This window comes from Notothenia rossii (genome assembly GCF_949606895.1).
Source record: "Notothenia rossii genome assembly, chromosome: 2".
NCBI lineage: Eukaryota > Metazoa > Chordata > Actinopteri > Perciformes > Nototheniidae > Notothenia > Notothenia rossii.
In genome coordinates, this window is record NC_136904.1 from 45680287 (window position 1) to 45704543 (window position 24257).

At 39.7% G+C, this 24257-nt stretch overlaps 2 protein-coding genes and 1 long non-coding RNA gene across 7 annotated transcripts; 2 read left to right on the forward strand and 1 right to left on the reverse strand.

Moving 5' to 3' along the window:
• Positions 1–6586: 6586 nt before the first annotated feature.
• LOC307030496 (THAP domain-containing protein 6-like) lies at positions 6587–10983 on the forward strand. Its single transcript, XM_079666971.1, has 4 exons — positions 6587–9037; positions 9320–9512; positions 9724–9837; positions 10186–10983. Exons 1-4 carry the CDS (start codon positions 8958–8960, stop codon positions 10327–10329), a joined length of 531 nt encoding a protein of 176 aa, XP_079523097.1. The 5' UTR covers positions 6587–8957; the 3' UTR covers positions 10330–10983.
• Positions 10984–13392: 2409 nt separating this feature from the next.
• Positions 13393–17816, forward strand: LOC307027878. Of its 3 annotated transcripts, XR_013804785.1 has the most exons (8): positions 13589–13603; positions 14275–14344; positions 14425–14552; positions 14723–14818; positions 15326–15437; positions 15600–15767; positions 15905–16050; positions 17539–17816. It is a non-coding gene; the product is annotated as an uncharacterized lncRNA (long non-coding RNA). The 3 variants fall into 3 exon arrangements; XR_013804784.1 differs by having other exon boundaries at positions 13393–13603; positions 14275–14552; XR_013804786.1 differs by lacking the exon at positions 13589–13603 and having other exon boundaries at positions 14159–14344.
• Positions 17817–18384: 568 nt separating this feature from the next.
• On the reverse strand, positions 18385–23078 carry LOC307027877 (uncharacterized protein). 3 transcript variants are annotated; one of them, XM_079662559.1, is made up of 8 exons: positions 22635–23078; positions 21755–21888; positions 21497–21644; positions 19989–20132; positions 19563–19667; positions 19204–19227; positions 18963–19101; positions 18385–18825 (listed from the first exon to the last, which is right to left on the reverse strand). In XM_079662559.1, the coding sequence occupies exons 1-8, from the start codon at positions 23006–23008 to the stop codon at positions 18619–18621; spliced, it is 1275 nt and encodes a 424-aa protein (XP_079518685.1). In that variant the 5' UTR covers positions 23009–23078; the 3' UTR covers positions 18385–18618. The 3 variants fall into 3 exon arrangements, with proteins under 3 accessions (XP_079518685.1, XP_079518686.1, XP_079518684.1); XM_079662560.1 differs by lacking the exon at positions 19204–19227; XM_079662558.1 differs by having other exon boundaries at positions 18963–19227; positions 22635–23074.
• Positions 23079–24257: the final 1179 nt, after the last annotated feature.

The following is a 24257-nucleotide window of genomic DNA, read 5'->3' on the forward strand; positions in this document are numbered from 1 at the left end:
TCTCTCTCTCCTGACAGCCTGTCAGTACCGCATGCAGCTCACTGATCCAGTAATGAGTGACCCGTGTGTGTTTTGCTCCGCTCACCAGTCCGCCACAGCGGGTGGAGCTGAAGGATTTCTGCTTCACACACGTTGCATACCGCTATTTTACTGTCTTTTTCGGACACCTTAAAATACTGCCAAACCGGTGAAGCCATTTTGGCGATGCTTGTTTGCCGCGCACAGAGAAAAGTGTCATGTATTTTACGTCATGTGATCGGCTCTCCCGATCGGCATTTATAGAGAGCACCGATCGATCGGCATAGAGTGGATATCGGCCGATATCGGCGGCCGATCAATCGGAGCATCCCTAAGAAACAACACTCAAACTGTCCCCGGAGAAAGCATTACACTCAAGTTATTTTCAGGTGAGGAATAGTATTATAGGAAGATACAGTGATTGGAAATACTACATACAATAAGGTTGCAATGAACTTGGTTCAAACTAACTAATATAAGGTATTGATACCCTGCAACAGTATAATGTGTCCACCTGCATACACTCTTTAGAAACCTTTTACCACTGAAGCTGTTTCTGCTTGATCTCACTGTATCACAATTGTGCCTTTCCAGCTGCCTCGCAAGGGACAAAGAGGAGGTGAGTTATGTTGTAACATCAGGATGAGGAAGAACTATCTGTGGTTATGTGATTAACAGTAATTTGAACAATTTGTTTGCAACATCTTTTAAATAAAAGATGGGAAAAACCTGCAGGAACAGTCAAGTTGTGTGTGTGTGTGTGTGTGTGTGTGTGTGTGTGTGTGTGTGTGTGTGTGTGTGTGTGTGTGTGTGTGTGTGTGTGTGTGTGTGTGTGTGTGTGTGTGTGTGTGTGTGTGTGTGTGAGTGTTTGCTTTACAATGCACTGACTGAGGTCAGTCTGGTATTTATTTGAACCAGAAGACTTAAAATAATTTAATGCAAATCAAATAAGAAAAACTAATTCTCCGTTTGTCAATCAATTGTTTGGTCTAGATAAAGAGTTAATGTGTTGGTTTTAAAAGCCTAAAGACAAGAAGTTTAGCCAGTAGCATTTCTGCTATTACAACTTTTTTTTAATACAAATAATCTGTAAAATGTTTGCTGATTTATTTTCCATATATCGACCTTGTTTTATTTTTGAGTCTGGCATTACCTACCCTAAATCTAATATTAGGAATTCGTTAACACAGCAAGATTCTCCTCTGGATTTTTAAAGAAATATATTATTTTACAATAAAAAAAAGACTATAATAAAGCAGTCAATTCATAATAATTTAGAGTGAGAAAAAGCTCACAGCTGACTGGTGAGACAGTAGCATGACAGGAAACTAACCATTCAGTGAATGAAGAACATCCATCCGCATCTGCTCAGCATGATGATGGAGCCGCACTGAGCATCGCAGATTAGACCCCGCTGTCCCCCTCAACTACTGAAACGCTTTAGTCCCCCACGTTACCTGGATGCCAGCTGGCTGTCACTGAGCTCCAGCTGTGGGACTGCTGCGGCAGGGCGGGCGGGTCCCGGGGCTCGGACGAGTCTCTGAGCCTTGCCGCAGCTATAGTCCGCCTCCTCCAGCTGCAACAGACGCCCCAGTAAATCCAGCCGGACCGCCGGCAGTGTATGTTATAACAAGGGGGGGGGGGGGGAGGGATTGCTTCTTACGCAGCGGCAGCGCTGATGCGGCTCACCGCCCCTCTCTCTGCCGCCGGACGAGTTTGCGACGCTGGGCCGAGCGGCGCGGAGCCGACAGAACATACACAAAACAGACCACGCCCCCGGACATCCACGCTCCAACACGCCCCGCCCACTACCGTAATGCTCAGTAAAAAGCCTCGGCGTAAAGATGAGATAAGGTTAGATTTACTCTATGGAACCACATTTGGGAATCCTTTTTTACAGCAGCATGTCCACAAGGCATTGCATATGATTATTTTTTTTACAAGTAGAAAGATATATATCCAGCCGTGGAAGAAGTACTTATTATTTACTTTAGACATTTTAAAATAGCCTACATTACAGTGCAAAAATACTCAGTGACACATTTAAAAGTGTACTCAATGAAGAGTAAAAAGTAGGCCTATTGGCGTCGAAATATATTCAAGTGTCAAAAGTAAAAGTACTCGAGTACTGTCATCACATAATTTAATACGATTTGTTAAAACATTGTTGTTTCTTTTGATGTGAAATATTATTTATTTAATTGAAATAAAAAGTAATGTTTATTTTGTTTACAATATGTTTAGTTCATTTACCTTTTTTTTCTTCAAAAGAACCGATAAGAGTAACGTTAAAGGACCGGATCGATAAGCGGTATCGATAAAAGTAGCAGTACCATACATTTTTAGACGATATTTGATACTCTGATCTTTTCATTTATTTTCAGTTTGCTTCAAGCAGTAGCTGTACGAGAAAGACGTGGAGGACCAATAAATGCTGGCAAGATTGGCAAAGACCGGAAGATACATAACAGAGAAGAAAAGTATAAGAAAATACTTTAACATTTTTAAAAATAATTTCTTTGTCGCTATTTACATTTTGAATTATATTTGTTATTTTAATTTTTAAATCAAATGCATCTATTTTAGATTATATATTTATTCAGATGTAGGTTTTTTTGTATTATTATTGTATTGTTAATGTATAATTTATGAAATAAAAATACTGTTATGAACACTATACAATGTCTTTATTTTGATAGTTATCAGAATACATTGTATATTTAATACTAATATAAGCTGGTGATAGATAGATGCCCTGCTGAAAAAAACAGCATAGACCAGTGTTGACCAGCATAGACCAGCATAGTGGACTAGCAAAACCAGCATATGTTGTGTTTTTGTCACTTGTATGCTGGTCCGAGGACGGTTTTTGGCGACATGGCGGTCTCCAGGGGTTCCCAAACTTTGCCATGCCAACGACCCCCATATAGCATTATCGTCTTGCGGGGACCCCCCTGTTGCAAACATTTTTTTTTAAATGATGAGTACATTATGATGGAGAACATGACAAATGAATCATACAGCTTAATACATTTTCTTAATATATATTTGTATTAATAATTAATAATCAGTTATTCTTCTAAACATTTTTTGTATTTATCTTTTGTTTGTCATTCATTACATTCATTGTGTCTTCTGTTATAAACATTCTTAACACAATATTAAACAGTAATATCAACAGTTAACATATTTTTAAAGCATTTTTAAAGTGATTTCTGTCTTTATAATATTATATAATTTTGAACAGTAATATGAACAATGAACATATATTTTTAGCATTTTTGAAAGCTACTTATGCCTTAATAATATTATATATAATATTCAACAGTAATATTAACAATACACATATTTATATTCATATATATAAACATCAATAATTGCTACATCCGTGCTCTCATCAAGCTTCAGAGCGAAATATTCACTAACTCTCACTTGCTCCAAAATCTGAGCAGATACTCAGTTTCACCCTCAGTAGTGGCAGCTCGATTCTGATTGGCTTGAAGGGCGGTTGTGTGATTTAAAATATATATATGAATAAGTAAAACATATTCAAAGATTGGCATCAAAGGACAAATAGATTGATAGATATGCAGTTATTAATTAAATCCACAAAAAAAAATGTAACAAAAAAAAATTCCACTTTCCCTCAAACTTGTGACCCTCCTGGCGCCGCCTGGCGGCCCCAACTTTGAAAAACACTGTCCTAGGGCACCAGACCTGGGGGGGCGCTGTGCTGGTAGTTCTGGGGGGGGGGAAAAACATTTTTCGACTGTTTGGCTCATCCTAATTTTTAGCCTTGATGTAACAACATTCATAATTAAGTCAAGATAACACCCTTTTCACCCTGGTTACACTTTTCATTTGCCCTGTACGATGGGCAATGTAAGTGATGAAAGTGGGGGATGCTGACTTATCAGGCGCCCGCAGCTCACGGCCAAAGTGCGAGCGAGCCTCCGAGCGAGCAAGAGAGAGAGAGAGAGAGGGCGCGCATCGGTACCGCGGATTGTTGTTGGATTGAGGTTGATAACTACAGCTCAGTGAGGTAAAGGACTCTTGAGTGTTTAGATAGTTCACTTTAGTCTAAGTTATCTCAGTGGGTCTCAAACGGTTTGGTCACCATTTATGTAAAAAAAGAATCCCAGGCACTCCTTTATAATTATTAGGATAAATAACAACAGGTTTGAAATGTATACTATAGGACGGTAAACCAAAAATATCGTTTAAAACTGGAGATATTAAAAGATATGCATAAATAAATGAATGTTAACTAGGTAAAATAAGATATAAATGAACCACAAAAATAAGATAAGTTACATTTATTTGTTATTAGCTATGGTAGGTTATTGGTTATGTTCACATACTTATTTGATTATTAAAATGTAAACCGATCTTTTTCATATGGGTGTTTTCCATTCTCCGTGGGGACTTCCGGCAGCAATCTTGATTCTGATTGGCCAGAAGACTGAAAAAACATCAGCAAAGATGTGAGAATTTGATCACTACGTAACAGAAGTTTTCAAAACCGTTTATGGTCTCCGGTACTTCCAGTCCAACGCCTACTGCATGCACACCATTAGAAAATTGGGCCTTCAAAATAAAAGTTTCCCTTTTTTTCCCAAAAAAACCGTCTTCACTCACACATCTGCGACCCACTCGAAACGGGTCTGCGACCCACCAGTTGAGAACCACTGAAATAAAACATCCGTAGTCACGCTGTCAGGCTTCCAGCACCTCCTGATTCTCTCCAAATTCACCGTAGCTTCTCCTGCTGTGAGCTGGCTCAGGTTAAAGGATTGAACTCTGGGTCCTGAAGTTCATTGATGCCTCAAACTGGCTAAAAATAATAATGGCTACTATGATAAATATGCTTGCATTTGCTGTTTTACTAAGACTTAGATTATAAGATTGATGAAGAGATCAGTGAACATTAGAAACTCACTCAGGAGGAGTGATCTTTAGGAAACTCGACTAAATCTGAGCATACACAGCAATCTCCATATGGCCGCATTGAGGCTTCTAATTACAGCCTAGTTTTATATTTCAGAATATGTCTACCTAAAAGTGTTATTTCTCCAACGAAAATGCATAAAACATAGCTGCTGTAACAATAGAGGTAGTGATAGTTATGATCCATGTCATTTCAACCTTTGTGAACCAATCACATGTTATCCAGGTTATTATGGAGTTCTATTAGCCTACATGAGAAGGTTAGAGGAACTCCACATCAGTTGTGTGTGGGGACAGTTCAGTTTCACTAATAAACGGTTTTGAATGGGGTCAACTGCGCTGTACCAGTTACTATCAGAATGATAGATGAACACAGCGCTCTCCTTCTCGCTCTGCTCACTGAGAAATGCTGATTGGGGAGCTTTCGGGCGTCGCATCAGTGCATTACCTTGGATGTGTTGGATATGAGCACCGAGACCATCAGTCACCCTGACAGCCGATCAATCAACCACCCAATCAGGGAAGAGTACGAGTGAAAAATGTGGGTTGTTGGCATGATGCTCGGTGGCGCTGAAAGTGTTCACCTGCTGTGCACTGAACACTCAGCTCTGTCATTGTGAAGCTTCATCCTTTACAACAGACCAATTAGGCAATATTTTAACTGAGTTGGTCCTGAAGAGGGACTCGAGTTTTCAGACTGTTTACCCTGAAAGTTTTATAGTTTTGTTGATGCTCCCAAAGTTCAGCTATAGATGCTTTAGACTCTGCAGAGTTTGTAGTAGTTGTCTCTTTAAAAGCTCATCCATCAATTTCTTATTCCAGACGGAGCTGACAAATGCTGCTAACTGCCATTTGACCGAACGGGATACCACTGTGATAAAGTTAGAGTCCTCCTGCAGGTGGGGACATTACTTTCCCATCCTATATCTTACCCAGCGACGTGCGGTCAGGGGAGGCAGGGGAGGCAGAGCCTCACCTGTCATACTCCAATGTAACGGAAAAACAACTAAAGAAAAACTAAATAGTAATAATAATAAAATGTCTCCACTGATCTGTGTTGTAAATGTGCTTTATGTATGATTCCAATCGCTTTTTAAAGTCAAAATCAGCTAATTTGCCGAGCTCCACTACAACTACGGGTAGCGATGAGAAGTGAGGCAGGGACGAGCTCTGCCTCTCGTAAGCCCACAGTAATTTGCTGGAGCGCGGGCACTAATTTAACGTGGGCACTTATTTTGTGAGCGCGCTCTAGCCAGTTACTGTGGGGTAAGGTGAGGCACAGATGAGCTCTGCCTCACCTCAGAATGTGTCACCCCACAGAAACTGGCTGGAGCGCGGACACAAAGCGCATGCCTGTTACCATCTCACTGTAGGTCACCAATGTAATGTTTGTAGATCCCTTTATTACATTTATCCTCGCCATCCATAGTCTCTAAATAACTTATTTCACGTATATTTAGTCTCGCTGGTCTCATCATATAACGGCAATGAAAAAAGCACCAGGGGAGGCAGCCATAACCTCTACCGCACTGAAGGGGGCGCACATGAGCCCACAGGTTCTTGTTGCTACTGTTATTCTACGCAGAGACGGTAGACACAAACAACAAGCTAGACTTTTCAAATTACAGGAAGATAAGGAGGACTTTTACAAAAAACTAATAGAGATTGTTATCCAGAAGGATAGCATAGACTTCATCTTCAAGTCAAGGTAAGACCACAATTGTAATGAAAATGGGATCTTACTAAGAAAGAACAATCCAATATTTAGATTTTGGGTATCCTTTTGTTGAACGGTCTGTTTAAAATGAATTGAAGCATCAGACTAAAAAAGCTTTTGAAAATAGCCGAATATTTCGATTAAGGTCAAAATATAATATTTGTAAATCTGCCTTTGAAAGAGTCAGTGCCTCACCAGCCATGAACCTCACCGCACGTCACTGATCTTACCGTATCTTTACTTAGCAACTAGCCTCCTATACAGCTTTAGACATCAAATGTTACAGTGTCTATATGCTTTCATAAAGGACCGGCAAGCATGTGATTAATTAGATCAAGCTTAATGGTTAATCTATTTATACTAAATAGGCATAACAAGTAGAAAATATCTATATTGTGTTAAATTCACATCTCGAATTTGATGAATATGTAAAAAATATTGGCCAAGCAAATTTAACAGTGAAAAAAAAGTACTGAACATAGACGGAGTCTGATCTGATATCTTTTTATCATTCCACATTAATGTGAAGCTTGTTGGCCTCAGCTTTCAACTTCTTCTATCACAAAAGTTTGACCGCTGAAATAATGATGATAATATAGCTTTTCTGACCTTAGTTAAAACATGCTTTGATATTAAAAAACGAAATCATTTGCAAGAATGTGTTTTGATCTGAGAGGACAAAACCCCCCAGACAATATGGAAAAACCAATATATCCCAAACTGCTGTAATCTCTTTTTTAACTGTATTCTGGGTAGGCTCCTTTAAAGAAATGAAACGTAAAATAACCAGAAATGAAGGTCAGGTTTGCATTACACTCAGGTCCGGTCTTTGGCATAGGCGACATAGGCGGTCGCCTAGGGCGCCAGATCTGGGGGGGAGCTGCGCTGGTAGTTCTGGGAGGGAAAAAACAGTTTTGACTGTTTGGCTCATCCTAATTTTCAGCCTTGATGTAACAAAATTAATAATTAAGTCAAGGTAACACCCTTTTCACTTCGGTTTTTCATTTGCCCTGTACGATGGGCGCTGTAAGTGATGCAAGTGGGGGATGATTGCTTATCAGGCACCCACAGCTCACAGCCAAAGTGCGAGCGAGCCTCCAAGCGAGCAAGAGAGAGAGAGAGAGAGAGAGGGCGCGCATCGGTACCGCGGATTGTTGTTGGATTGAGGCTGATAACTACAGCTCAGTGAGGTAAAGGACTCTGAGGGTTTAGATAGCCCACTTTAGTCTAAGTTATCTCAGTGGGTCTCAAACGGTTTGGTCACCATTTATGTAAACAAATATTTCCAAGGCACTCCTTTATAATTATTAGGATAAATACAAACAGGTTTGAAATCATTCCAATGTATACTATAGGACAGTAAACCAAAAATATCGTTTAAAACTGGAGATATTTAAAAAAAAAAAAAATAAATGTTAACTAGGTATTACACATACCCAAACTAGCTAGCGCTAACTGGTAATTTAGCATCACATCGCAAGCAAGCCAAACACATCCATGGCCTCTGCCATAGTCTGCCATAGTGGCTGCAAAGGCTGCCATACTATGTGCCAGGATGATAAACATATCTAAAACAAGAAGAATTTAGGGCTTATCCTTCTCAAGGAAAATTTGACCTGCAGGCGCCAGGGATCAAACCGCCCACCTTCCATCAACTGGAGGGCCATTATACCTCCACATTCACTTGGCTCTGCATGTCGCCCCTGACCTTCTGATGGAACTCAAAATAATCGGGGACATCACGACTAAATTATCTTGATCTTTGGGAATTTGGGATTATTATCATTTCATTTCAAGTCAAAAGGCTGAGTAAATTCAGCTTAAATTGTATGTTAGAATTAAAGCCATAAGGGTCTCTAAAAATATATGATTTGAAAAACTGTACTTTTAATATAATGTGAACCCAAATAAATAAAGAATTAAAAAAAGAATTCAAGCCATATGAATGTTTTAACAGACCTGGTTTCCATCAAATAAATGGGTGCTGTATTACAAGAGTTACGGTTGGGTTAATAACAAACCTCATCTCCACAGTAAACAGGTTTGTGTGTGGGCCTTTCTCACTTCACTTATTTTTCATTTCCTCGCTCCTCGGTCTCGGTCTCACCGGAAGTTGATTTGTCTGCGCCATCTTGAGTAGCGTCCCAATCATAGACATATAAAGAGTAGACGCCGCATTGGCTGCTGGGGCACAAGAAATACGGCCGCCATCTTGGACCGGTCATCCTACCCATATTGTACAGACATTCTACCCATAGACAGCAGAGGTTTCAAGATGCCAGAGCACTGTGCGGCGTATTGCTGTGCAAATCGGCGGACGATTGTGAACAGGGTTCGGGGGATTACTTTTCACAAGTAAGATTCAACATTATTATTGGTTGTATTTTGTAAATAGAATATTATTGTACTGTATTGATGTCTGCCAGCGAAATCGTAGCCAGCAAACATTATGTTTATGGCCAACTGAAACTTTATAAATCATATGCTGCTGTAACAAGTGAATTTCCCCGATGTGGGATGAATAAAGTAAAATCTAATCTAATCTATCTCGGAAGAAGAAGGAAGAATATAAGCTTGACCTCCTTCTTAACATATTTTTGTGTTGACTCTCTCAAATCTCCCGTTTTTATTTTGAAGGTTTCCCAAAGACAAAGATATGAGGAAGAAGTGGGAAGTTGCTTTGAGGAGGGAACGGTTCACTGCAAGCGAGTCATCCGTGATTTGCAGTGAGCATTTTAAGCAGGACGAGTTTGACAGGACAGGACAGATTGTCCGACTCAGAGATGGTGTTATTCCCTCCATCTTCAGCTTCCCGGTTCACCTCCAAAGAGTAGGTGTTTCATCATAAGGCTATTAGTATTCATAAATGTAAATATTCTATTATCAATAACAGGGCAGGGTGAAATACCTATACATGTGTGTGCGTGTGTGTGTGTGTATATATATCTATATAGATATAGATATATCTATATTTATATAGATAGATATATATATATATATATATATATATTCTTTTCAAGTAATAGGCTTCTTAATTTTAGCCGGAAAAGGGCAGGACTACGTCTACTTCCAGAAAAGCTGAAGAGAGCCTGTCTGTGGCCCCTCAGGACGACCCAGAAGCTTCAACCTCACACTCACAACCTCAGCCTAAAGACGTAAGTATTTCTATTTTCAACATCATATCATAATGGTCCTAGACAAAGTAAAATCTCTCTTGTTTGCTGCCACTCATATTAAAAACACTCACAAATAAACCCATACACACACAATTGAAGACATGTTGAACATGCATTCCTGGCACACACACACACACACACACACACACACACACACACACACACACACACACACACACACACACACACACACACACGCATGATGCTGGCAGTGGCTTTGACAGGTAATGACTATAAGAAAGAATGTGGGCCATACTCTAGTTGTGTCAAAGTGATGTGTGTGAAGTCAAACATCACTCAAACCATGTTCATCCCTCTTTCTACTAGGATCATAGCTATATCTTGCCTGCTTCTCCTACTGCTCTTAAGGCCAGACTCAATGAAGCTTTAGCAAGAGTGGAGAGTCTCGAGCAAGAGAGGAAGAATGCCATGGCTAGAGAAAAGAGGGCAAAGACCAAAGCTGTCCTGTGATGTGTGCCGTGCAAGCTTGGTCAGAGATGCTGTACCTTCATCATTTGATGAGGGCTACCACCTTCTAGCCCTGAAAAACAACGATGGCCTAATGATTCCATCACAAGGCACAGTGAAGGTGCTGAGAGCTGCAGAGAGGGTGATTCGCCAAGCTTTAACAAGGCAAGCTCCAAAGGTGTCGACAGTCACTTACATCGTCCGGGAGGAGATTGGAACGGAGGATGTTTTTCAGCTTGGGGAACACATTGAGGAGACGCAGTTTGGCATCGACAACCATTATTCCAACATGTTGTCATTGGCTGTGTCTGTGTTTCTGAAAATAAGACTACACCACATTGCCAAACTCACCTCTCTTGACCTGCAGAAAGGGAGCATGAGAAAGAAGCTCTGCAAAACAGTCCTAGGGCTTTTAGCTCATTTAAACTTTCATGAGCAACTTTGTGTAAATATGGTTTGGGGCGGGGTGGTGTCATGTTCTTGTGTTTAACTTGAAAATGAACATTTTTTATGTAGATATAGATGTAGATTTTCATTTTTTCTGACATAGATTTAGATATTCATTTTTACTGATATATAACTTCTGTCTATGTATAATGTATTATTGTTTCTTCATTTTTAAACTTATTAAAATAGCTGAGTAGTAGGCCTACACAATCTGCTTCTGCTTCTCTATCATATACCATTAGTGTTTTTTTATATGTGTGTGTGTGTGTGTGTGTGTGCGTATGTGTGTGTGTGTGTGTGTGTGTGTGTGTGTGTGTGTGTGTGTGTGTGTGTGTGTGTGTATATTAGCCTATATTATATATTGTGTGTCTTTTGCAAAATACCTATCATACATAATATATAGGCTATCTACGGAGCCCTGGAGGGTTCATAGAGAGAAAAATAAATAAAACGTGGCCACGTTTTACTAAAGCGTGCGCACGAGTTACTAAAGCGTGCGCACGAGTTACTAAAGCGTGCGCACGAGTTACTAAAGCGTGCGCACGATTTAATAACTAAAGCGTGAGCACGATTTAATAAAGCGTGCGCACGAGTTAATAAAGCTTGGCCTTGTTTTATTTATATTGAGGGATTCCTGTCCGTGACTCACAGTATCTGCTGCCCACAGCTGTTTTATAGAAGGAAAACCTCCTTCACTTTATGAAATCTCTGCGGCACCAGTGGCCTGTGCTACGAAGCAGGATTCGCTATTTACACTATTCATTCATGAAGTATGACACTGCGCTGTCAGCACGCGTCTCCATGTTTGTGATTGGTCAAATGTTGCTAACCCCGTCCCTTTCACGTGAACGCGCTCTCAGCCGGTCAGAGAAACCCTGGTTGATTTACTGAGTTGATAACCAGCTTCGCAGGACCGCTTATCGACATTGCGTTTGTTAGGGCTAGTTAAGCCGGGTAAATCGAACATATCCAGGGTCTGTTGAACTGGCTCCGTAGTACAGGGCTCTGGAGGCAGTAACGTGTAACTCAGCAGAATTTGAGAAGAGCAGCACCAGCTGCAAAGAGCTGTGCCTTTTACTGTTTACTTCACTGTGTTTCCCTTCATTAGAACCGCTTAATAGAGATCGAGGCTGCTACGTTTAACCACACACACCTCTACACACATCGAACTACCAGAGTATTCCGCCTCGTTTTATGAAGGAGATGTCCTGTCACCGGGGCGCATGGTGTGTGTGTGTGTGTGTGTGTGTGTGTGTGTGTGTGTGTGTGTGTGTGTGTGTGTGTGTGTGTGCACGCTCAGCTCCGCTCTGTGTGCGTGCTCGGTGTGTTTGTGTGTGTCCGACACCACCGGCATTTGTTTTCAAATGACCACGAACAGTAATTTACACAAATCTGGTTCTCCATAGTTATATGTGTATTCCCAAGTGAAAGAAATTCGTTTAATCTTAATCTCGATGTGATAGTCCTGCCGGAGTACACCGGAACGAACGATACTATCATAAACAAATGCCGCCCCCCACCCAAACGCCCCTCACACAAACACACACACACACGTGTGCGCGCACACACAAAACGAGGCCACGCTTTATTAAATCGTGCGCACGCTTTAGTTATTAAATCGTGCGCACGCTTTAGTAACTCGTGCGCACGCTTTAGTAACTCGTGCGCACGCTTTAGTAACTCGTGCGCACGCTTTAGTAAAACGTGGCCACGTTTTATTTATTTTTCTCTCTATGAACCCTCCAGGGCTCCGTAATAACAGAATATTCTATTGCTGTTAAGCCTACTATGAAAATTAAAATACGCCGAATCATGTGTCAGGTATCATGCCTACATATAAACCCCCCCCCCCCTCGTGAAAATCAGTTTTGTATTCAGCGAGTTATGGTTGATTAAATGCGCTGACACTTCATTGCGCCTGCCAGACAGATTACACTGAGTGGAGCGGGTGACCGGTCCAAGATGGCGGCCCCCCGGCTCGTCAGCACCAATAGGCAGTAGCGGTCGATGCGGCGTCTACTCTTTATATGTCTATGGTCCCAATGGCCTTATTTTTGTCGGAGGACCGAGGAGCGATAATGGAGGAGCTATAATCGAGGAACCACCAGACCATCCTCCGACGAAATCCTCAGACACTCGCCCCGCCCCCGTACTGTGTGTCGCTCGGTGATTGGACGATGCAGTGCATGCACTGATGTGATGCTTCTTGACATGAGAGCAGGTTCCCAGCGGAGTGAAGAAAATACATGAACCTCACGGGTATGGAATGCCATTCAAGCCAAAATTAAATAAATAAATAAATACATCAATAATTAAATAAATACATATATATATATAAATATGCCTATGAAATAAATTATGAAATAAATAAATGAGGCAATAAATATGTATACATGTACATTTAAATACACATTTATTTATTTCATGGGACTTTTATTTCATAATGAGACATTTATTTCAAGAGACTTTTATTTCATAATGACACATTTATTTATTTCAAGAGACTTGTATATCATAATGACACATTTATTTATTTCAAGAGAATTGTATTTCATAATGACATATTTATTTATTTCAGATGACTTGTATTTCATAATGACGCATTTATTTATTTCAGGTGACTTGTATTTCATGATGATCCATTCCTTATATGCAAATGAACGGGGCGTGGTTAGCTCACAGATCCAGAGACCCAGACCAAAGCAACAGCACCACAACATTGACACTAACTGGTTCTTATCTGGTCCGCCCAATGCTGCTCTTCTGAGAGCAACCGCTCTGACAACTCTCTCTAGTCTCTACTGGGAAACAGCTAAAAGTCCTTCTGGAGGTAAGCAATGAGACACAATTACACCCAGTCTGAGAGTAAAATATTTCTCGAAGGTTCGTTTTGCTTTCTTACAACGTTAAGTTAATGTTAACGTAACCTTAAGTTTGCTAGGAGGCTATTGTTACGAGCTAGCTGTCTTAGCTAACAACAGTTAGCAGCTAACGTTTTCTGCAGTTTGTGTTGTTCTGAAAAACGTGATGTAGTTATTTAAGGGTATGTTAAATGAACGTTATTTTACAAGTTGAAAGAGTGAAGTTGTGTTTAAAATCGTCAATGTAATGCACGTTAGAGGTTTTTAGTTTGACATGAAGTTAGCTAACGTTAGCTAACTCTACCAGGTTAGCATATTAAGCAGTACTTTCTGTGGCAGCTAGCTTAATACAAAGAGGGGTTTTGTGCTTCATTGCAAACTTTCTTTGTTAATCTACCTGAAACTCTAGGGACAGTTTGTTTCTACTCAACTATACAGACCATTGTTGAGGAGATGCAAAACCAACATATACCTTGAGTATTGTTACTTTGCTGCTAAAAATGAAACATCATTATCAGATGAGGACATCACCAAAGTGTGTGAGTCTGTCAGGGATTTGATCTGTTCTCTGCATGTCGTACACACTGCTCTGGTATTACTTATCTTGTAAAATGTAAGTCTCGCTCTTGTCATCGTTCAGGCTTTGCATTTGAACTCCTATGACTGGTTACGGACTTGAAGGGAACGCCTTCCTGACATCCGGGAAAAAGGTGAGATTCTAATACATTTGAATGCCAAAAGCAAGTTATTGTTTTAACTTTTTAAATATGATTGTTTTGGGGCATTTCAGTTTTAATGGACAGAGGCAGTAGAGATCTACTGGAAACAGTGGAGAGGGAGGAGATGATATGCAGCAAAAGGCCCAGCCGGATGGTTGCTGCTCCGTGTGGAACGTGTTCTATCAGTTAAAGCACTTTGGTAGGCCTACCCAGTTATTTATGGTATTGAGTTTGAATTTAGCCTTTGGAATGTAATTTCCAACAGTGCATTATAAAGATTGAAAGATGTAAAGCTTGACATGATTTCGTCTTTTACTTAAGAGGATGTTTGTCCTCCTGTGTTGTCTTATTTCCTTATTTTTCTTTCAGGTGTAACATCTACCAATGGTACATGACAGAGACCTCCTCCACCTCTTTGCTGTCTTACTAGTCAATCCTTCTGATCAGGTCCTTTCCTAAATAGTGGTAAGTTTTACAGTTCAGTGTACGTTAATTTAGCAACTTAATGCTTTACCGCTGTTGAATAAACCCTATATTGCTAGTCATTTTATTAAAACTACGATTTTAAACTTTTTGATTCCAATTACAATAAGTTATAATTGTAAAACATATCTTAACATCCATCAGCAATCAATACAACAAATCATCCAACACTAAATAGAAGAAATCTGGACCTATTTCTTTTGATACAGCAGCATGTTTTGGGACTACTCATTGATGTCATCAAGAGCCTTTGAGTCTACCTTTTTGTAGTCGGCCTCTCAGAATGTTTATCATTTCTTTGTCTCTTAACATTCCTATAATTCTTTTTTTTTTTATTGTTGACATTGTTTTGTTCTTTATTTTTGTTGTGAGAATCACTTTGCAATTATTGTGTAAGTGCTATATAAATAGTTATACTAATATTATTGTTGTTACCATCATTACTATTATTAATAAGGTCTTCTTTGTTTTCTTTATTTATCGCTGCAGAAAGGATCATGCCAGCCCACATCAAACACCTGATCAAGAGCTTGTGAACCTCACTGCTGCGGACACCTGTGTGATATTCGACTCTGACTGGAACCCTCAAAATGACCTGCAGGTACGATATATATATCTGCTCTGTCTGTCCTAAAGATAGTTCAATAGGGCTACAACAACAACAGTCTTTCCGTTTATTCCCTCGGTTCTTTAAGTGTATATTTTCCCATTTAATGCTTAAAAACTTTGCTCTTTTGACCCCTCTTTTAATTTTTTATTTCAGGCTCAAGCTCGGTGTCATCGTTTTGGCCAGTCTAAGGCGGTGAAGGTGTACCGTCTGATCACTAGAAACTATGAGAGGGAAAAGCTGGATAAAGCTAGTCTGAAGCTCGGGCTGGACCGTGCTGTCCTGCAGAGCACGAGTGGGAACAAAGAAGGCAACAACAACGGGGTGAGAAAAAAAAAATCTGTCATATTTCTAGATGCCAAGTAATTTTTGGGTCAGTCGCTGTTGCAGTACGCTTAGTTTAATTTCAAAAAGAGTTTTCTAAATCCACTTGTGTAAATGTCTCTCTGCGTCGCCTTTAGCCGGTCCAGCAGTTCTCCAAGAAGGAGATCGAGGACCTCCTGAGGAAAGGAGCCTACGCCGCCATCATGGACGAGAACGACGAAGGCAATCGCTTCTGTTAGGAGGACATCGACCAGATCCTGCAGCGAAGAGCCACCATCACCAGGTATGTTCTTAGCAGCACTAGCCACTTGCGCTTTGTGAGATACCAAGTACTTGGTTATTTGAAATGTAATATTGATGATGCAATAATTAAAACTAGGGATGGGTACCGAGCCCCAGTATTAACGGGGCCCGGGGCTGAATTATTAAAGACCGTGGTACCGTTAACGTCCAACGTTATCGATCTTTTTATCGGTACTGGAGACATTTAAAAAATAGATGTCATATGTATTATTATCTACACAAACATTATATCGCAGTCTTACTGTCGCCAACTCCGTTTCTAATATGCAAAAAGACTACGAAGTGCGTCTATGATTTATTTTCGATCTTTCCAATCCAGACGAGAGATCTCTCTCCCCTGTCGGTGTGCGAGGGGGTGGGGCAGTTTACACACAGAACCTGCTACATGCAACACTCACACTCACACACTCACACACACACACACACACACACACACACACACACACACACACACACACACACACACACACACACACACACACACACACACACACACACACACACACACACACACACACACACACACACACACACACACACACACACACACACACACACACACACACACACACACACACACACACACACACACACACACACACACACACACACACACACACACACACACACACACACACACACACACACACACACACACAGACACACACACACACACACACACACGTGTGCGCACTCAAACACATGGCGGAGAGAACTAAGCGCCCCGAGGGTAGTTATGTTACCCGTCTTGAGCATGGATGTATAATAAGAACTGGATACAGCGTGGGAGGCGGGGTCTCGTTCTTTCCTATGAGAGCTGCTCATTGGCGCATGAAGTCAAAATGGCCCAAATTTTGAGAGAGCGAAACGTCACAGATTACCCAGCATGCCTGGCTGTCAGAGCAGAAGAACCCGTTTGTGCGCTCACAGAGCATGCGCCCCTTAAGCCCCGCCCCCCCGAGCACACACTCTCGGCTCACTAGAATGAATGGAGAGAGAGAATAAATCTAGATTCGGCTTTTAGTGCATTTTACAACTTTAAGGACTTAATGATTCTAGGGCTATACAATAGTTCATACTGGGTAGTTTATTTTGTTTCAAAAAAATTATCCACCGATTTACAGACGTCTCTTTCCCAATGTTAGTCAAGGGGAAAAAGTATTTCTGGGCCGGTGGACGTCACAGACTGATAAGGAAATTGTAGTACCGCCGTTTGGACACAACGAATATTTTCCTCAGAGTCCGGCGCACCTCCTGGGGGCTTGGTCTTGAGGTGGAAAATGCTCGTTGCCAAAAGTGCAATAAGAGTTTAGCATGTATGTATGTTAACTCAATGATACAAACATGGGTTAATGATTAGAGGTAACTGAGTTATTTATTTAGTTAAAGTTACAGCTATTCTGTTTGCAGTTCTATCATCACATAATTTAATACGATTTGTTAAAACATTGTTGTTTCTTATTTTCAGTTTGCTTCAAGCAGTGGCTGTACGAGAAAGACGTGGAGGACCAAGAAATGCTGTCCAGATTGGCAAAGACCGGAAGATACATAACAGAGAAGATAATGGATATTAACAAGAAAAATAATGTTTATAATTTCTTTGTTGCTGTTTACATTTTGAATTATATTTGTTATTTTTAAATCAAACGCATCTATTTTAGATGATATATTTATTTAGATGTAAGTTTTTTTTGTAATATTATTGTATTAGGTATAATTTATTAAATAAAAATACTGTTATGAACACTATACAATGTCTTTATTTTGATAGTTACCAGAGTACATTGTATATTTAATACTAACATAAGCTGGTGATAGATAAATGCTGGTCTGCTGGTCTGCCAGCAGACACATATTTATAAAGAAAGAAACAGAAGGGAGGAAATGATGATAGCTAGACTCAGAATAAATCACACAGCATTGAATGGTACGCTGCATGTCATGGGGAAAAGTAACAGTGACAAGTGTAGGAACTGTGGAGTTAAAGAAAATGTGGAACATCTATAAAGCTGAAAGAGAAAAACTAAAGGATAACGTTTTAGAGGCAGAGAGGGAATGGAGTGTGGTTGGTATTTTGGGAACAAAAGGTTTGCTGCTAAAGATCTGTACAACAAAAGATCTGTAGGACTGAAGGATTAATGGTCGTCCACCTTTATGATTTCCCTTCAACGTCACCACACAACCATCTCTCTGTTCCCTGCTCTCGGCTTCCTTCCATCGTGTCGCTCTTCAATCCTTCATTTTCATATCCTTCAGTATGTGCATGCAAGTGTGCTTTTGCATGTAAAAGAAGGAGTAGAGAGGAATACACAGCTAAAGGAATGAGAGCAGCTCCAACAGTAACATGCTGCATCAGAATTTATTATTATTTACATTTTATTGCACAACATGTACTTTTACTGCTGATACTTAAAGTACATTTTTGTTGATAGTATGTCTGTACTTTGACTTGTAATTTACATTGTTGTATTGGTACTTTTGAGTAAGTAATGGTTTTAAGTACTTCTTCCACCACTGCTGAAATCGTGCGAAGAAAATGTTGCCTGACCTAAGGTTCTGGGTTGAACATAACTCTGAGGGTTTGAACAGTTTCAAGATAAACTGCCAATGCCTGACTGAAAGGAACATGGGGGTTTGGTAGGGCCACAAGATCTTGTTCACTCAATGGGCGCAGGAGCTGGATCTCAGGAACAAAGACATTAGATGCACAGGGGGTATGTGGTCCTTCCCAGTCCACACCATAATCCTCACCAACCTGACATACGAAAGGAATAAAGCCGTTCAGAATGTGTAATCAATTACAATGTGGGTCATTTTGCATGTATTTTAAATAAATAATTGAGCCAGGGAATAAGATGGCATACATTACATCATCTAAAAAACGTTGTTTACCTGTGAGAAATCTTGTCCCTCTCTGTTGTTTAGTAACCACAACTGTAAAGGTGAACGGTGGCTTGCAGTCCTCAGCCCATGGTGATTCCATGCCTCCTTGAAACACTGAAGATGATGCTGAATATGTGGCATGAAGCACCTGTGTAGTGCATACAGGTCAATCTCTTGGTCAGGATTGAGTAATCCTTGGGCCTCCAGCTGGATGAATATTGTGTAGAACAGATCAAGAACATTTTCATACACATCTCTCCAAAGGCGCTCAATTCTGTAAAAGAAAGAATGAAATACAGCCTTTATATTGTATTTTTGGCAGGTCACATTATTCAACAGTTAGCAGGATGGAAAAGTTGTACAAGGTTCTACTAGTAATGGCTGATTGACACTTATGTTCAGACTGGAGTGTGAACACAATGATGAGCGAAGTGAGAGCTGGATTTTAGGTAGTGACCAATGAACTTGTTATGAACTGCCAGTAAAACGCCCCGCTATCACCCCCTGCCCCGCCTGAATGTAAGTATTGTTTTGTGAGGGTGGACAGACATGCTTCTTCTCTCGGTTTCATTGTACTTTAATAATTTATATTTTTTAAATCCTCCATACCTTTGGTTATGAACACTCCGTCCAGTAATATGAGAGCTCCTGTTCTCCCCTTGTGTTTGGACCATGAAATGAGCAACCCTAACATTCTCACCCCCCTTGTCAGATCTGTAAGGGGAAAAAAGTACATTTATCTGAAGATGACTATCCAACATAATTGTACCTTCAAAAGAAAGGTCTTCTCTCGGAAAGCCTTCTTCAGGGTCTAAGCATACCCTGAAGAAGGCTGTTTGTGCCGTTCTGCGTGGGTTGTAACCCAGCTCTGTTTTAAGATTACCGAAGAGCACCTTCATTACACTTGTTTGAAATTCCGAACACTCATTTTCTTTTTGATAATTGTACCTGTGTTACAAATGCTATTAAAATACATTTTAGTCAAATAAGTCTCATTGTACTTCATTTATTAGACATTTGTAGGACATTACATACCGAATTCGAGATGGCACGCCATATTGGCCAACAGCAGACAAGAAGCCTTCAAGAACAGTTGTAGCTCTGTTGTTGGTGGCACTACTTAAGTACACAATTAGCCTGGAGAATCCATCAATGCCACCATGAACAACAATCCTCCATCTGTGTGAAATATAACAGGATTAATTGGTTATTGAATTGGGGCCTCATGTCCAAATCACAGTTGATAAAGGCACATCTTGTTCATTAAGCTATGTTAGGAATAGGGTTGGAGGGGTATGGTTGTGGCAGGTTGGGTGATAACGTTGGATATTGCAATAGCAACATGTCCTGCAATATCACAAAACATTATTGCCATTGCAATATCCAACATTATCGTACATTGCATGTTAACCTTCTTTAAGTTAAAAAAAGTTGTACATAAATAAGCAAATTCAATGGCTTAATTTACTTTACCAAGGCAAGCAGATTTGTCAGCTGGGTGAACAACATTTATATTTTAAAGTACCTTTTTCCAACATCTAACCTCTCATCTCTACTAAAGATGGAATCACACAAGGTGCTAAAATGTTGGTTTCCGGTAGGCTAATCTCCGTAAAAGGACTTTGCCAATGGGTCCTGAGATTGTTAGTAGGCTAAAACTGATTTGACCACCTCAGGTGCTAATACAGTGCCCTAACAGAGTAAATATGAAGAGGAAACATGTGATTTCATGTGAACATGTGAACATATGATTTCATGGTACTGTTTGGAATTGAGACATATTCTGGATCATGTTCATACCTTTGAAAATGCTTATAAATAATTTTGTATGTCAAAGCTTACACACATTTGTTAAAATACATCATGGATGTCCCAACTAAGGGTCAGTGTGGGTGCATTTCAACCAAGCAGAGAAACACCCGATTCCAGTGCACCAACTAGTTGTGAGTTCATGTGTCACTGCTTTGTTGGAACACATTCACACCAACCCTTTGCGGATAAAATTGGACACCACTTACATTATGGTACTATCAGAAGAGCTCATATTTAGCTAGGATGTATGTGGTAGAGGGCTTGCCCCCATGCAAGGACTGTACCTTTAGTAGCATCTAATTGTGTTTTTGTTTGAAATTCAAACTCAATTATTATCTAATGAGTAGACAAGGAGTTCAATTCATATCCTCAACTAACTAACATACAGAACCCTCATTGTTATATTTTGTATTAAAAAAGGATAAAGGCATCTTTAAGTATTAATGACCTGGCCGTATATCTTTTAATGTTACTTTTTCCTCAGCCTTCAAATTGGTCTCACACTCAATACTTCCAAGGGTGCAATGTCTGTAGATAGGCCTACTTATTTCAGCAATCACACCTTCACCTCTGTTTTCTCACATGATGTTACTATTTAGTGATTTCAGGTGGTGTGGTACAGGCTTGGAACAAAGAACTGCAGGACTGCAGCACTTGAGTACAGGAGTTCAAGAGCAGTGGCCTACTAGATTATGATGGACACAGCTCAAAAAGCAGCAGGAAAAACTGACCTGATCAGCTTGTGATTACCGTCTATATGCCATAGACTATTTGGTGCAGGAACATTGTACTGACAACGCCTTGTAGTCTGGAGGGTTAACCTTCGCATCAAGATTGCTCCTGGATCCACTCTCTGCATTGACGCCCTTACTCGATGCCCTGATTGAAAAAGGAGATTTATTTGTTTATTCAAATTGGCGACTGGCTAAACCCACGTCATTTGGAATTGGGTTGAACATTGAGGTTAAATAAAAACTGTTAATTTTTACTTTGAATGTGTATGCCTCTGGACCGTAGATGTCCCAGCATCATTTTATATCCAGCATTCGGATTAGTGCGCTGAATCTCCATCACCAAGGCATCTACATCGTCATCGTTAATTGAAGAGTATAGGTCTGATTTTCTACAGTAGAAAAACATAAAACATATATATGTGTAATGTCACTTCAATTATATATTTATTACATAAGCGACAGCAACGTTAGTTAGGTGTAACAGTTAGCATGAACACAACTCCAGTTAATCTTAACATTAATTTATACAGTGGCTGCAACTTCACGTGTATCAAGAAACATCTCTGACTTTAGTCATTTTTGATGAATAAACAAAAACCGCAATTTCACGATACAAACAGATTTCGGTGTAACAATAGTCATATCTGACAGAGCAGATGTTAATAATAACTGACCTAACTTGTGTGCAACGTCAACATAAACGTTTTGGCTAACGTTGACGAACATCCACCAGTCTTACATATATACTCCATTTCAAACATCTCTTCGTATCATATTGCTACACAATACTAAATAATTGTTTGTCAATCATGTTTTAATTTTGTTAACTGTATTATACACGTTTTTGCCCACCAGTGTCGTCCATAGAAATAAAATAGGAGTAGAACGGACATTCCCATTCAAATCAACGTAGCAGGATAATGGATGTATTATATTTTAAGATAATGCAAGATGGTCAGAGCGGCGGCCATTTGTATGTGTACCGTTGCCATAGTGACAGTTGTAGCGGGCTGACCATATAAATAGAATATGAGTATAGTAGTATACTCGTATTCTATTTCTATGGGCTCGTTATTTGTATGACGTTAGCTAGATAGAGCAATAATTTGATTTTACGTTAGCTCAAGTAATTCACCTTAGGCCTTCTTCGACCGATCTCCTCTGAATTGTGCGGGATGACACACCAAACAGATCCGCGATTTCTCGGGTTGATAGACCGGACAGCACATAGGTAGCGAGCATATCGCATGGAATATCCAGAGGCGGGCGTCCTGCACCTGTGCTTGAACCAACTTCTTGGACATCTTCCACACGAACACGGTGCTCAATCAGTGTCAAAGTATTTACAACTTCGTCATCCGTGTCGATATCTCGAAGAGCGCTTATCCGCCCGAGTACTTCGATAAAGTCTTCAATATGGGCCAACACAGTATCTGTTGGTAAACCGTGTTGATCAATTTGATCTGCTAAGGATAGCATAGCATCTTGGAGCCCACCGACGTCTTCCATGTTGTCTGCCCCGCCTTATTTTCATTTAGTAGTTATTATATAGTTTATAAAAAAATTGTTAAGTCCTTCTCCTCCATTTTCTTCCTCTTCTCGAGTAGTCAGTGTTGTGGTGCTGTTGCTTTGGTCTGGGTCTGTGGATCTGTGAGCTAACCACGCCCCGTTCATTTGCATATAAGGAGTGGAAATGTCTCATCATGAAATGTCTCATCATGAAATACAAGTCACCTGAAATAAATAAATGCGTCATTATGAAATACAAGTCATCTGAAATAAATAAATATGTCATTATGAAATACGATTCTCTTGAAATAAATAAATGTGTCATTATGATATACAACTCTCTTGAAATAAATAAATGTGTCATTATGAAATAAAAGTCTCTTGAAATAAATGTCTCATTATGAAATAAAAGTCCCATGAAATAAATAAATGTGTATTTAAATGTACATGTATACATATTTATTGCCTCATTTATTTATTTCATAATTTATTTCATAGGCATATTTATATATATATGTATTTATTTAATTATTGATGTATTTATTTATTTATTTAATTTTGGCTTAAATGGCATTCCATACACGGGAGTCATTCCTCAGTTTATACCGTCTTTTGTGTCAATTAATGTATCATGTAGTTACAAATATGTGATATATCTGAATAAAAAAGTGGTCAAAAATCATTTTATTCATTTTTTGGAAACATTTTCATGATCGCTTTTTTCGTTTTACATTTTCATTTATTATCATTTCCATTCAGTCAGTCATTAAGTGCTATTTAAAATGTTAATTCGCTACATATCTAGACAAACAAACAAAGTGTGCAATCCAATTAATGTTAATCTAATTGGGTTTTGATATATAACATATCTCTTTTTCTTCTCTCAATTATTTTATTTATTTTGTGCACTCTAATCAATATTAATCAAACTATTGTTCGTTTATACATTTTAAGAATGGCGTTTATCTTTTTTGAGAATTAGTTCTTATTTTATTTTTATTTATTTGGGTCTACAACAGATGATACAAATTTTGTGTCAGGAAATGTGTACTAGCCAACAGAGGCGGGGGTGTGTGTGGAAATAACGGGGACAGAGCTGGCTGCTGTCAGACGATCAGCTGTGCAGCGTCATCACAAACGGACGTCGCTTCACGTGACGCTCCGGAGGAAAGGACGTCCCATTGCTCTTAAAACTAATTTCCCTGCTTCCCTCCATGCTTCCCTGGGGGGAGGGACTAGTCACAGGGAA